The sequence below is a fragment of the Polistes dominula genome, unplaced genomic scaffold (genome assembly GCF_049000335.1).
Source record: "Polistes dominula isolate Pdom_NZ unplaced genomic scaffold, Pdom_raw_medaka contig_77, whole genome shotgun sequence".
NCBI lineage: Eukaryota > Metazoa > Arthropoda > Insecta > Hymenoptera > Vespidae > Polistes > Polistes dominula.
This window is the reverse complement of record NW_028301152.1, coordinates 7,406,575-7,422,008: the sequence shown is the minus strand read 5'-3', so window position 1 is coordinate 7,422,008 and position 15,434 is coordinate 7,406,575. Positions and strand designations below refer to the sequence as shown.

Below are 15,434 nucleotides of genomic sequence, written 5' to 3'. Positions count from 1 at the left end.
TTTCTGTTACATGGTTTGGTTAGAAAGTAATGCCGGTATTTCAAATATTTGACGAAAAAGAATTTTTATGGTCAGTAAAAAGACTCTTGGGATACCCCTTATTGATCAAGAATTTCTATTTTTTTCTCCATTCTTCCCCCTCTTGCTTTTTTCACATCACAATGTTAAAAATCCGTATAAAATTGAACGAGAATAGAAAAATCGCACAAACTCTTCGCATTTCCAATTTACTTGGAAATTTACTTCGAAACTAATAAAACTCGTTCACGACACTGCACTGTACTGATAAATTAGAATTTGATGAACTGTGCTTTCTTTCTTTCGTAGTATAACGACTTATAAGATAGGGAATGATATAACACGATACAACAGCTCGGTAATAGAATTTCTTATTACGATTTGTAATCGAAAAGCTATACCTTGCACATTTACACACTTCACAATTTTCCATATTTATTTTTCCCATTTTTTTGGCTTCTCTTAACATATTTTTTATCTTCAATGTTGTTAAAGTAAAAACATAATTTAATATTGTAATTAATAATAAAAAGTTTGACTTGAATAAACTGTGAAATATTAGACGAAATGAAATCGTTCTTATAGCACTTGTTGCACGAACTAGTAGCATACATATACGCACGATGGTAGAATTCCGTTGCAAGTGGGAAAGAAAAAAACTAAGCAGAAAGAGAATAAAAAAAAAAAAGAATTGAGAAGATAAATTTAAGCGAAACGATGTTGCTTGCCCGGGAGACGCCGAACGACTGACTGAAAGTCGTGCGCGCCGGGAGAAACTAACCAACTTCGTGCAATGTGCCTCACCTTTTATAAGGAACTTCATTCAATGGTAGGGATAGAAAATAACCAATGGCAAGGGCCGGTGCCCTTAATCCACAGGGCACACCGTATTGGAGCACCGAGAATGCACGGTAACTTCTTTACGGTACTCGCTGTGGGGGGGCTATGGTTGCTGCACCGTCTGACCTGTACATTCGAACTGCTGCACGTGCAAATACAACCAAACCAAGACGACCCTTTTCCCTCCCCCCTTAATCCCTTTTCTTTTTTACTTTCGAAATTGACTGCCCGTTTTCTCAATTCTTTTCGATCTTCGATGAACTTGCTTGTTATGTTTATAAACAATTTATATTTAATATGTAAAATCAAAAAATAGGATGTGTAACAAAATGACGGAATTATCCTTGTTCAATTTAGTCTAAAAAAAATAAAAATATTGTAGATTTTTCTTTAGATTTGTTTCGAGATAAAAAGCAAAAATAACAAAATTAAGCCGACCTTTTCCCTTCCTTCTAACCGAACTATGGGGGTTAGTACGTTAAGATTTGTAAATTTTAGAAATACAAGTCACACATATAACAATCGTGTAAAAGGTAATTGTTTGATTTCTATATTATGACCATTCATACTATATTTGGAATAGTTCATAAACAAATGCGATTTTAGGAAATTGAAGCATATCATTTTAAATAATTATTAACATATTATTTAAAAACTTAATTTGAATTATGCTACCTCATCTGCATGGTGAAGATAAGTAAGTAGAAATGTACAAAATTGCAGAAACTTTGAAAACAGATTTAATCTTCAAGCTCACCGTGTCGTTCGTAAAACAAAGTCACCGTTTAATCGAATAATTAGACTACATATTTATAATTAATAAATAAACATTATTATTATTATACTATATGATATTATTAGTAACAAATCGGAGAATTAATTTGTGTTAAAAATAATAATAATTATTTATTTTTTATTAGTTTAAGTAAAAAGCTTTCAACACACACATTAATGTCCTTAAAATGAAAAGTCTTTCAAGCGTGGTTCGAGTCTATTCATTCGTGTTTTCCTTTCTATCCTACATCTTGGAAATCCATGTCCTAGATGCACTGACTGCACTCAAGAATGGATGCTATGCAGGTACCTCTAGACCCACTTTTTTCTATTCTTCAGAATCAGAATGCTTCACCTGACGGTTATAACCACCCTCGCATATTTCATTTCAAATTTTCACGCATCAAATACTCAACCTTCACAAGGTTAAAGTATAAATACTGAAGGTTACAAAATTACCATTTTTTATCATTTAATGAAATAAATGAAATATTTTTTTGAAAATATAATTTGGGTTCAATTTAAAACTCTGACACAAACTTTAGATTAATTATAACATCATTAGTTTCAGATTATTACGAAATAAATTTACAAAAACTTTGTATACAGTGACATGAAGTTATCAAATAACGATAGATGAAATTTCAAAAAAAAAAAAAAGAGAGGAGTAAAATGGATGTTGCATCGACACACATTTTCGCACGTGCTAAAGTTCAAGATATCAAATAATTTCTATTTAATTGTAATTTAATATTTTTAAATAATATTTTTAATATTAAATATTTATAATATTAAATATAATATTTAATAATATATATTATTAATAAATTATAAAATATTTATATAAATTATATTAATAAATATTTATTATAATATTTAATATTTAATATTATATTTAAATAAAACATTTAAATATAATAATATATATAATATAATTTTTATAATATTATATATAATATTTTAAATATTTATAATAATTTAACAGTACTTTAAATAGGTATAGAATTGCATCTGTATTAAATAAGGGTTGCGTCAGAGTTGTGTACACAATTTTTTTTTTATATTTTGCAAATTGGATAAAATAAAACAAATATATATATATATATATATATATATATATATATATATATATATATATATATATATATATATTACGATTTAATAATTATATTTTAATTGTATTAAACTTAAATTAAAAATATAAAATTATTATTTAAATTGATTACAGATACATAAAGATAATTATTATAAATTTATTGATTACTATTGAAAAATATTGACCCACCAAATATCGACAAATAACTTAACAGGATTTCTCTATAAAAAAAAAAAATTTTTTTTCAATGATCATCAATAATTTTCATAAAAGAAGATACAGCGAGGATAAATAAAAAGAAGAAAATTTCTCTAAAAGGGCGACAAACCGCAACGACAGCAACTTCCGATCGCATCTGTTGCAATCAAGAAAACTATAGAATAAGAATAAGAATAAGAAAAATAAAATAAAGAAGAATAAGAATAAGAATAAGAATAAGAATAAGAATAAGAATAAGATCGGCGAACAAACACTTGCCATAGGGGTGTCCATTTATTATTTGAAATCGCGTGAAGAAAATTGGACGTGCAGATTTCTTCTTCCCCTTTTACTCTCCCACCATCATCATCCATCTTACTTCTTCATCTTTTTCTTTTCTTCTAATTTGACCCCACACGGGGAGAGGTCCAAGATGCGTCCAACGTATTTATTGACTTATGTAGTATGTGCATGTCCTCCTGAGGAAAGAAATCAGCTGTCGTTTGACTTAATCGGGGACCCCTACTCGGCTGTTTTCTTTGAACCCCCGTTAGTTCTTTCGCGCTTACGATTGTTCCATACTCGAGAGGGTGTACTCCTACAATGGTTCCTTCCGTCCAAAGAGTCACCAACCTTCCTAAACTACCCCCCATCGTATAACTTTAAACGGCAAACCTTTGATATAGATTTCACACATATGTGTCACAGACATGTACACACATATATACACGCCAACATATATTTATTCTTATTTTCTTTGATGATGATGATGATGACGTAAACGACGACGAAGACGACGACAACGACGTCGAGTACGATGACGACGACGACGACGACGTTATGAAGTCAATGTCATAGAGGGGTAGTTCAGCTGCTTTCTGTACTGCATGAAACTACTAGGGGTGGCAGGGGTCGGAGACCCCCTCGTAGTACAGCTGCCTCCTCCTTCTCTCGATCGCGTTCACCTTCGACGATTTCTCCTCTTCTTATTCTTTTTCTTTGCCTTTAACTTCGCATATGTCCAATTTATTATAGTACCCACAGACATTGACTTCTCATCGAAATTATCTTGACCGCAGACTCTTTCGGACAACGTTGCTATCCGTCATGAAATCTTTTATTATAGGTTTTCGTTAAGTTTATACAATATATTGTTTATCTATATAATTATTTTAAATAAATAGTATGAATTATTATTTATCAATTTTATAGTAATGGAATTGTGCACAAATATTTGGATTTTTAAAATACTAAATTTATATATTATATAATTAATATATATTAATTATTTAATTGTTTTTTTAAATTATATAATTATAAATTTATATATTATTTATATAATAATTATATAATAAATTAATATATAAATTATATATTATATAAATAATATGTAATATAAAATAACATTATATATAAGAATAAATATTGTCTTTTTAAAAATATATTTAATAATAATTTAATTATATTTAATAATATATTAATTAAATTAATATTAATTAATTTATATGTAATAATTATTTTTTTTATTATTTTTATTTATTTTTAATTTAGTATTTTTTTATTTATATTATATATAATAATTAAAAAATAATATAATTATTTTTAATAATATTAAATTTATATAAAATTAAATTATTATAAAATTTATTTTTAATAATTAAACTGTAGAAATATTTTTCGTTGATAAAAGGATAAACCAATGGAAAACTATGATAAAAATAATTAAGTTAGATGCTTAAAAATAGAGTCAAAAAAATAGATAGATAGATAATGTTTTGCCAGATCCTGTCACCTTTTGAAATCATTTTTTTTTGAAATCTCTATGAATTGTGAACTCTCTCATTCATTCATTCCTTCTTTCTCTTTCTCTTAAACTCACTTACTTTCTCCCCTTTTTCATACTCTCTCTCCCACTTACTTTCTCTTATTCATTTCATCTTATTTTCTCACTCACTCTATCTCTCTCTCTCTCTTTCTTTCACACACCTCTTACTCACACACATTTTCTTTCTCTCTTACTCTTTTGAATTTTGTTTTATTCATTCTATCTCTTTTCGTATAAATAGTACATTTCTTTCTTTCCCAAGACGAGACGATACGTCCCTGCGTACGACTTTGATTTTTCTGTGAGAAAGAGTGCAGATGGTTGCGAGCATTGTAAAAGTCGGCGCGTGCCAAGGGTGTCGATCGTACGCTCGGAGTAACAGCACTACGAAGGGATGCGTTTTGCTAAGGGAGACCCAAAGGTAGTTGCCCCGACGATACATACACGGTCATATGTGTTGTTACCATACCAGAGAAATTTATCCACGTGCGGGCACCGCTAAGTGCATGTTCACATCCTCCCTTTTTTTCTCATATCTATGTATTTTGTATAAAATTATGGAAATCGAATTCTTTTTTGAAATAAATTCAAACCACAATATTCAATTAGATTCTTTCAAATGTTGCTATCGAAATTAACCATGTATAGTTTAGATATTTTTTTTGATAATAATATAAAAATTAATGTAACTAGAAATAATTAAAAAACAATTTATAATCACTAACGTTACTATTAATTCGTAAAAAATTATACTTTGTGTTATATCATTACTTTTATATTATTAGTAATTAGGTAAATATAAATTTATTTCTTACCTTCTTTTTTAATTAATTTAAATTAATTTTTTATAAATCAAATCTGTTATTATTTGAATCGTTTTATTTTGTCTTTGTCTTCAAATATTTGAAATATCTTAAAATTAACCTAAAAATTTGTTAGTTTTACTAAAATGACAATATAAATAACAAATGATAATTAATGACTCCGCAAATCCCAATTAACTGGTTAAACATAAAACAAAAATATTTAAATATCTGTATATAATTTTAAAATTATACAAGATTATAAAAGAATTAATATAAACCAATATTTTACATCATTTGTCATTTGCACAAATACAATGTTTTAATATTAAATACTCTTTAAATGATTATAATATCATATTATATATATATATACCACGTGTATATTATATACTTTATCTATTGGAGTGTGTGTAATATTGAATACTCAAAAAATCATTAATTCAAATCAGAAAGAGGTTATGTTAAGCTGTAGTGGTATATGATAAATGTATTAGTAAAGTTGGGCGCGTATTTTCTCATAAGTTCGCGCACGTGTTACAATACTGACACAGGTACAACAACGAAGATCTGGAGTATCGTAGTGCTTGTGCGTTTTCTGAAGGTATGATGAGGTATACGACATATGGGAAAGGACGATGTCTCCCTTCGATCGAGTGTAGGGAGCTACTTATGCAATACCTGCACTTATCGCGGTTCTCAAATCGAACTAATAAAATTCTACTTTTATTTATTATATATATTATTCTCTTTATTATAATTTTTATTATTATTGTTTATTAAATTTTTAATATTAATTGTAATATTTATCATATAATTTATATAAATTATATATATATTGAACATTTATTTTACAAAATAGATTTTATTAATTATTAAAAAGATTGATCAAATAAATAAGAATATTTTCAAAATATGCTTCGAGGTTCATCAGATATCGATCAATTTGCATATTGATTACAGATATTGATTTACAAAAAGACTATTTTAAAATAAATATATATAAAAACATTTGATAAAACCCGTATTATTTACGATAGAAGATAATCCAGTCGAGACAATCTCTTAAGAATATTGTGGACAAGCCTCATCCGTTTTTAATTTATTTTTTATTGATTTCTCTATTCAATTATTTATATAAAATAAAATATTCATACCTATATATTCCCCATTTTTTTTTAACAAAATACTAATTAAATAAATATATGCTTTAATAGCATTCATTTTTTAATTCTAACCTCTAAAATAATACAATCTAAGATATTCCAATTGATTCAAATTTGATTTCATACTTTTTTACTCTATTTAATTATTTCAATTAAACAATGATCATTTATTTAACAAAATACTAATCAAAAAAATAGAAATATTTTTAAAAACACGCTTCGATAGCACCCATTCTTCATTTATTACGATCAAAGATCACCTAACCAAAAGAATCTCTCAAATACACAATAGAACAGTCTCGTCCGGTTTCAATTCGTCGTTGATGTAAAAAGCATTTGTCTACCTGAACTACTATCCATGTAATCATATGCACGTTCTTTTTTATCTTCTCCCTCAGGATATAGGTATGTTTAGAAGACCGGAAACGTTCTGAAGGTGTCGGATGAAGAAGAACCACAAACCAAAACGAAAGTAACAGACGAAAACGAAAATGACAATAAAGAAGACAAAGATTAATAACAATAGGTGAAATAATTACAGCAATGATAACTATGACGATGATAATGATGATGATGATTTTGAGCATTGACGGTAAACAAATTTGTTTGCAAAAATAATGACAACGATGACGAGTATGTTGAAAATGACGAAAATTACGTCAACGACAAGGACGACATATAGACGACGAAGACGGGAATGTCGTAACTGTAAGTCTCGAGACAAACGGGACACCTTTTGCAGCTTCCTAAACGGGATCATCATCTGTTCCTTCAGGATTCTCCACCCTAGAAGGTACCCTGCCCCGTTTCGCGCTATTCTTACCGATACAAACGCAGCCGCCGCAGATGTGGGACTTATAGACAAGAAGAATTCGCAACAGCCAACGTGAAGGAAGAGTGAGATCGAGATGATCGTCGAGGGATGTTGATGATGAGAAGGGGAAGGGAAGGAACTTTCAAGAGCACAGGGGTAGAACCAGAGAAACGATAGGCAGAAGAGGGAAAGAAAAAAGTTGATCGACCTGGTTTTATGAAGGAATACTTTACTGGAAGGTAGCTTTTGAGTAAGTGAGATGAAAGATTCTCTCCTGTTTGGGATCTGGTAAAAAAAGTTTGAAATATTTTTGAATTTGTTCGGTACCTATTCCTTACGTAACTTATTTTATTGATTTTAACGATTTTTTTTTTATCAGAAAACTTTTTACGGATTCTGTTTTTACATGTCAAATATGCTAATCGTAGATATATGGAATTTATGGTCGTTAAATATATGTGTATGGACAGATATGTTCAACAAACATTTATAGGTTATCTCAATGGTTCCAACATTAATGAAACTTAAGTTCATTTACACTTGATATTCTTTTCTTTTTGTATTAGAGTTATGTTATTATTACAGGGAAGAAGGTGTTGATTCTATATGAACAACTGAACCGAAAATGTGGAATCAAATTTGTTAATATAAACCTTTTGTGTTCAATAAAAATAAGTTTGAATATTTGTTAAATATACGAGCAACACTTGAGCTTGCAACCCTGCAAACTTAAACCTTCTTGTGGAACCCTATAAAATATAAAAAATTTCGTAAAACAAAGACTACTAAATGTAATATTAATTTTTGATTTATTTAATATTAAAAATGAAGATCAATTAAAATATTTATTAAGACGTGTAATTAAATGTTGTTTATTATGTGCATAAGCAATAAACGAATGCTTGCACGTAATTGACATTTTTTGTGTACAAAATGCAATTCTCGCGTCTTCAGTTATGTTAATAAAATATCGTTTGATAGACAATGTTGATGCTTTGATCGAGGAAACATGAGTATCGGTTATTGATCAATTATGTTTAACGAATTTTATGTTCAGCATTATTTTATGAACTTACTCGTGTTTCGTATGTTCCGAACGATATATTTTTTTCCTCTTTATAGCTTGCTTTATAACGGTTTTATCGTACGTCCCCTTCGGCCCAGTTATCAATGCCGTTACGAACAAGATAACGATTTGCAGATATGCTTACACTTTTAATGTTTATAAGTAACGGTAATTCATCTTTACTTTTGATGGATAAATTTTTATTTTATGGTTATTATCATGAATGATTTCAATAATCATTCATGATATCTTTGTCAATGAGATTTACTTCGTTTTAGATTATTTTCATTTTTTCAGACAAATTTTCATTCGAAGAGAAATTTGTATATTTTATTAAAAAAATAATAACAAGGGTGTATTAAATTGTCATAAGTGTAATACATTTAGTACTTAAGGTTAAGTATAATTTTTTATTTTATTATTATTATTTATACTATTAAGTAATAGATATTTTACTACAAAGTAATAATGCAAATTTTTGAAAATTTAGTAATAAGAAAAATTATTATTCCTGTAATATTTTTTTATTTTAACCCACCCCTCTACCGTTTAAAAATTAAAATAAATATTTATTTGTATTTATTTTTTATTATTTTAATTTTTAAATATTTTTGGTTTAATTTTTAAAAATAAAATATTTATAGTTTTTATATTAATGGATATAAATATTAAGCAATTATATTACATACTATTGGGTTGATAACTAAGTCATTGCTAATTTTAAAAAGCCACCTATCGACAAAATTTGCAATTAATTACTTGTCATTGCAATATTTAAATTAAATGTCTAGTAAATTTTTTTACTAATCTGTACATAATATTGATTATATGACATATTGATATTTTATTAAAATATTTAAAAAATATTGTGACCTTATAGTCAGGTTATGTTAGATAATTGCAACCTTTAGTTTGATTCTTCAATTCTTACCCACATCAGTTTTATTGAAATGAAAAAGAATCCTGAAAGAGAAGCTGAATCAAATAATTCGACTTTAAAGTGTGGGTGAAGTACATCACGTGCCAAACGGCAGCTGCCAAAGTCAAAAAGTAAAGTTCCCTTCATACAACATAACCTATCACGTAAGTGTGTATTTATTTGTTTCGTAGAAGTATTTATGACCGTTATCCCGCTTATCAATATTCTCAAATTTCTTTACAATATAAATATCCTATACAACATCCTATGTATATAAGATCAACATATATTTGTATATACATGATAAAACATACAAATCAATGATTACCAAATGAAAGGTACATAGATATCAAAACAACAATTGTTTTAAAAAATTAAATCAGTGTAATAATATTTATTTGTTAAATAACGTAGATTTAGATAAGTTTTAATTAATGCAAAAATAAAATAAAATTCTTAAATATTATTATTTCTATACAGGAGTACATAATAGGAGTGTAATGGGTTACATAATATGATTGTGTATATATAATATATATAATATATAATATATTTATAATTTATAATATTATAATATATATTATATATTATATTAATATTAAAATATTAATATTATTTAATTAATAATATATAAAATTATTTTTATATTAATATCATATTATTAATATTATAATTATATATATTGTATATTATATTAATACATATTATAATTATATTACATATATAATTATAATATATATTATATTATAATATAATAAATTATTAGAATATAAATATTATAATATATTATTATATAAATTTATATTATTCTTTCTTTATATAACCCTTGGGGTTTCACTCGTTATTTGCACCAATCGCTGCGTAACGAGCTAACGCACACATTATAAATTTATATTATATTATTATATATAAATATAATATAATTTATATTATATATATAATATATATTATATATAATTATATATTATATCTAATTATATTATAATTAATATTATATATGACTATATATAATATTAATATATTATAATTATAATATACTTATAATATCACATTTCTAATACTAAATTTAATAACTATCTAAACTAGACATTATACAACACAATTTTTAATAATAATTGAAAATATTTAAAAATCTGAAATTAAGGGTTAAAAATATATACTCTTTAAATGTTCTTATATGAATATACGATACTATACTAAAATAATAGAGAAAAATTCGCGATGTGGAATGAGATTCGCGATATTGGACTGATTCGATCATAGTCCTTTTTTTCGGACCCTTTCTCGAATGTCCGTCGACGTTATTGATTATTCGTAGAAGCTGAATCGTGCGTATATAACAGCTGCACCCGTATGTGCCCTAGCAGTCGAGCAATATTAAACAATACCAATGGGGTTACCTACGATAGGGGAAAGAAAGAGAAAGAGAGAGTTAACGGGGCTTATGGGGGCGTATATACTTAGTCTACGTGCTACGCACTCAAACGTATGTCACGTTCTTTCTTTGATCCTAACCACGTTCGATCGATAATGTCCACTGATAACTCGAGTATTCGATAGATCCGAATGAATCGTTTACGTTATTTCCTTCATGAATGAAAGATCTTATGAAATCAAAGAAGATGATTTAATGAGAAGATCATTTTTAATGGAAATACATTTTTTCTTTTATTTATTATGATATTTATAAAATGTAATAGAAAAGAGGGTTGAGAGAGAGATTATTTAAATTAATAGGAAATAAATTTGTTTTGATAATTTGGTTTTTTGGATAATCAATTTTAAAGAATCATATTCTTAATGTAATAATTTAATATAGAAACGTAAATATGTGTGTGTGTGTGTGTGTGTTGGAATAAAAGGATATTATAATATTATATTTTTGTTTAGTAATACTTAAATATAAATATTATTTTAATATTACTTATTTTAATATATATAATTTTATTTGAATATAATAATAAATTTTATTTTTTTTATTGTAATATTTATTATTTTAATATAATAATATTAAATATATCTATATTTAATGTATAATAATACTTCATAAATAATATTAAAATAATAAATAATAAAAAATACTTAAATTTAAATAATATTTAAATTCTGTTATTAATCCTATTTTATATAATTAAATCCTATTAAATTTAGAGAAGGTTTTTTGCAATTTTGTAGGTTAGGTACTATAAATAAAATAAAGAAAGACTTCGGACACAACTAAAACAATATAATTTATAAACAAAAACCTAGTAAACGTAAAAATATAAATTTAATTTTAATTTGAAGAGACACTCATTTTATGTTAACTGATAAAACAATATATCGCAGATCTACAGCTGTTTATATTCTTCTCTAACTTTGTACCGTTGCGGTGGTCTCTCTATGGGGTACTCGAAAATAACGAGACCAATAAAAATTGTCTAAACTCTAAAAAGAAACTTTAAAGTTTCTATCTCTGTCTTTGATTTTTTTTTAGTTCGTTTCCATTTCTATCTTCTTTGAGGACCACTTTGAAGAGTCACACGAGATCTTTCTTCCTCTTGTTTCTTTTACTTAACGAAATCGTGTGTAATCTGTCGGCGAGGTGCATTCGTTAAAATAGGGAAAAAAAGAAGATGAAGAAGAAGAAGAAGAAAAAGGCGAGAAATACGCGACAAACGGAAACGGTCCTAGTCGTAAGAAAGCCGGTAAAGTTTGAAAAGATGAAAGGACAAGAAACTTGTTGAACCATCAGGTCCAAGAAATACTATTTTAAAAACATATCCCAGGAGATGGCAACATTTTCACTATGAATGCTATTATCCCATTTATAGATTTTACGATAATCTATAAAAAATCACGTTATGGTTTCTTTCACTGTTACTCCCTTTTATCCATTTTTTCACACGGATAGATCAAGTTATATAGTATACATGATTATACAGTAAGTTACTTAACCTAAAAAGTATTGTACTTGAATAAATGTACAGTAATTTAAATATATTAATTTTTTTTTCAAAGTATTGTTTGTTTGTAAGTTTGTAAGTTTGTAAGTTTGCCAATGACTGATTTAACATTTAATAGTATAATTAATTAATATAAAAATAATTATATCTCTAAAGTGGAATTATAAAATGGTAATTATAATAATTTTAAAGTGTTCTATATATTGGTTGATAATTACATTTAAACTAAATACTATAAAATTATAAACACATTCGTAATATGTTAAATTAATTTTGTATCATTAGGATTCTTATTGTTAATAGGTTTCTGCATAATTTACTCTAATTGAAAAAAAAAATGATATACAATTACATTTTACAAATCCTTTAGCAATACAAACTAACAAAAATCTGTAGAATGTTTAAGTAATTTTCGATTATATTCAGGCTTATTGTTAAAGAGTTTTTAACATAACCGGATCTAATTGCAAAATCACAGCATGTAATTTCGTTCATTTTGAAAATCATCCAGAGGCCGGTCCTGTGGCAACACCAAAAAAAGGCGAGGAATTATGAATGATACGGGATTTGGGCCCTTCAATCGAGATACCCGAAGGACAAGAAGATTCCAGTTACCGACTGTGAGAGAATTCATGCGAGACCGAGTGAAGGATGGATGGATGGTGAGAGGAAGAAGGAAAATTAATAGGACGGAAGACAAGATAAAGAGAAAGATAGAAAGATAAAAGAAAAGAAAAGAGAAAGATAGTCAATAGTTTTTCCTTTAACTTCCACGAAAACTCTGTTCCTATCCTGTTCTGTTTTTCTGTCTTTATCTTCCTCTTCTCCTCTCTCTTTCTCTCTCTCTCTCTCTATATATATATATATATATTTCTTTCTTTTTCTTTCTTAAAGCCAGTCGAAACGACAAGGAGTCGGCCTTACAGGTCGAAGTAGAGAAACTCCAAGCCACATTCCGATCTTCCATTCCCACTCCTCTTTTCGTCCGTTACAGCGTTAATGATAGCACTAATCACTGTTATCATTAATATAAAAATATATATTTATAATAAAATATATATATAGTATAGATCGATATTTTGTTTGTAAATAAATATTTTGTTCTAATCGGCAAAAACATTTCGGTTAATACAATGTTTATACGTAAAATGGATTGACAAATGTTTGCCAATATTGAACAAAAATTTATATATATATATATATATATATATATATATATCAGAAATCAATACTACGAATCGCTAGGTTTGTTATCTAGTGATAAGCTTATTTTCCACAGAAAAACAACAAAAATAAAAATAAACACAAAATACTAGATACAAAATTAAAAAAAAAGTTGATTCTTCGAATCCATATATGTGTACTTTCCCAGGACGATTATTTCGTTTCGAGTTTCTTTGAATAGAACTCGTTTCCTCTTTTACTCACATCGTATACTGTATACTTACAAGTCTCTTGTTCGGTATGTTTGCAACGGATCGTTTAAAATAGTGTTAGCGATTGGAGAGAGTAGTCGGTTATCGTTTGATAAATTGAGGCGGGGCATTTAATGATTCTCCCCTCATTTGATTGTGAACTAACAAGTTAGGACACTGCCAATGGAAGTGTGATAAAATGTGTGTCCTATTTAGCATATGGTTATATGAGTGAAAGTCTTGCTCAGCCACAAGTGTCTCGTTTATGTTACAGAGACGACTCCGATTATATACCTTCCATCTTCTAATATTTATCAACGTTTATATACATATTTAACATATATTGAATTGTTTGAAAAGTTCATGACGATTTGTTTAATTTTTAATATCTATCTTTCCAAGATAAATCAAATGCTTTTAGATTAGATTTGTAAGTTAGGTTTATTAAAAATATCTATTGTATATTTTATAAATATATTATTATTATCATTATATATATACACTTTGTCTGAGTGTTTTTTTTCTTTCTTTTTCGTTGCCGGTGATCCCGTAGAGGCCATCGTCGGCTGTTCCCAGGCTGAAATCTCCTCGTCCTCCCGCAGAAGAATTTAAATCTCAACGGTCGTTCTGACCGGCCTCGGTGCTAGGGAGGGGGAGTAAGAGCGAGAAAGAGTAAGTAACGACATAGGAACTTGCGAGGAGAGACGACCGATAAAAAGGAAAAAGAGAAAGAAAAAGAATAAGAAGAGTGAACAGAGTAGAGTGATGTTAGCCGAGGAAGTGAGAAGAGGAATTAGATGGAGGGAGGCGGAAGAGGCGTGGACAGACACGTGGGAGTGGGAGAAAGAGAGCGAACACGAGGAAGGAATGAGTTAGAGGGAGACAGAGGTTCTTGTTTGTAAACAGAAAGGCACGATGCATCGCGGTATTCCGCGAACACCGGTGCATTCTCGGCAAGTCCATTGCCCCCCGCATGCGTCGCGACGCTATTCATTATAGAATTACGATTCCTTCACCCCCTCACCCAATCTCTTCACGTAACCATCTACCCCCACCCTCTTCCCAACTATCCCACACTCTTTCAAACCTTTTTTTTGCAATATTTTCCAAAATACAATATCCATTTTGTCCTACAGAAACATTGGATACACGTTTGTTAGTGTCATGCTATTCGTTTATTTATTACAACAACACATTTTTAACACCCCCCATCTTTATTTTTCATTGAAATATTTTCTTAAACGGTATTCCTCTTGTACCTATAGAAATATTGCATATACAGTCATGTGTATTACCTGTTAATGAAACGATACTTGTTTATCATATTTTGCATTGAATGGAGTTTCTGTTTAAGTTGCATAATTCGTTTATAGCTTACCAATGAATAGTAAGCATTTTGTTATGATCTAGTTAAGAGTTGGAAATATAAGGCACTATATTTAATATGAAAATAAATTATAATGAAAGATCTGTACTGTATTAGAGTATGTGGAAGTTTCTTGAACGTTAGTGAAACCAAATCAGAGAGCTTGTTAAACTCTAGACGTTAGCAAAA

The 15,434-nt window shown here is 28.0% G+C and overlaps 1 protein-coding gene across 5 annotated transcripts in view; it reads right to left on the bottom strand.

Annotated features, from left to right (window-relative positions):
* Nucleotides 1-15,434, bottom strand: part of LOC107068921 (M-phase inducer phosphatase) — a 99,437-nt gene that overhangs the window by 9,087 nt on the left and 74,916 nt on the right. The window contains exon 1 of one of the 5 annotated variants that reach the window (XM_089177985.1): nt 3,206-3,970. The exons of 3 other annotated variants lie outside the window; for them this stretch is intronic. In XM_089177985.1, the coding sequence (XP_089034111.1) occupies nt 3,206-3,300 (95 nt within the window). In that variant the 5' untranslated portion in view covers nt 3,301-3,970. Of the gene's footprint in view, nt 1-419; nt 1,491-3,205; nt 3,971-15,434 lie in introns of those variants that run through there. One more of the 5 variants, XM_015325775.2, reaches the window with a different exon arrangement.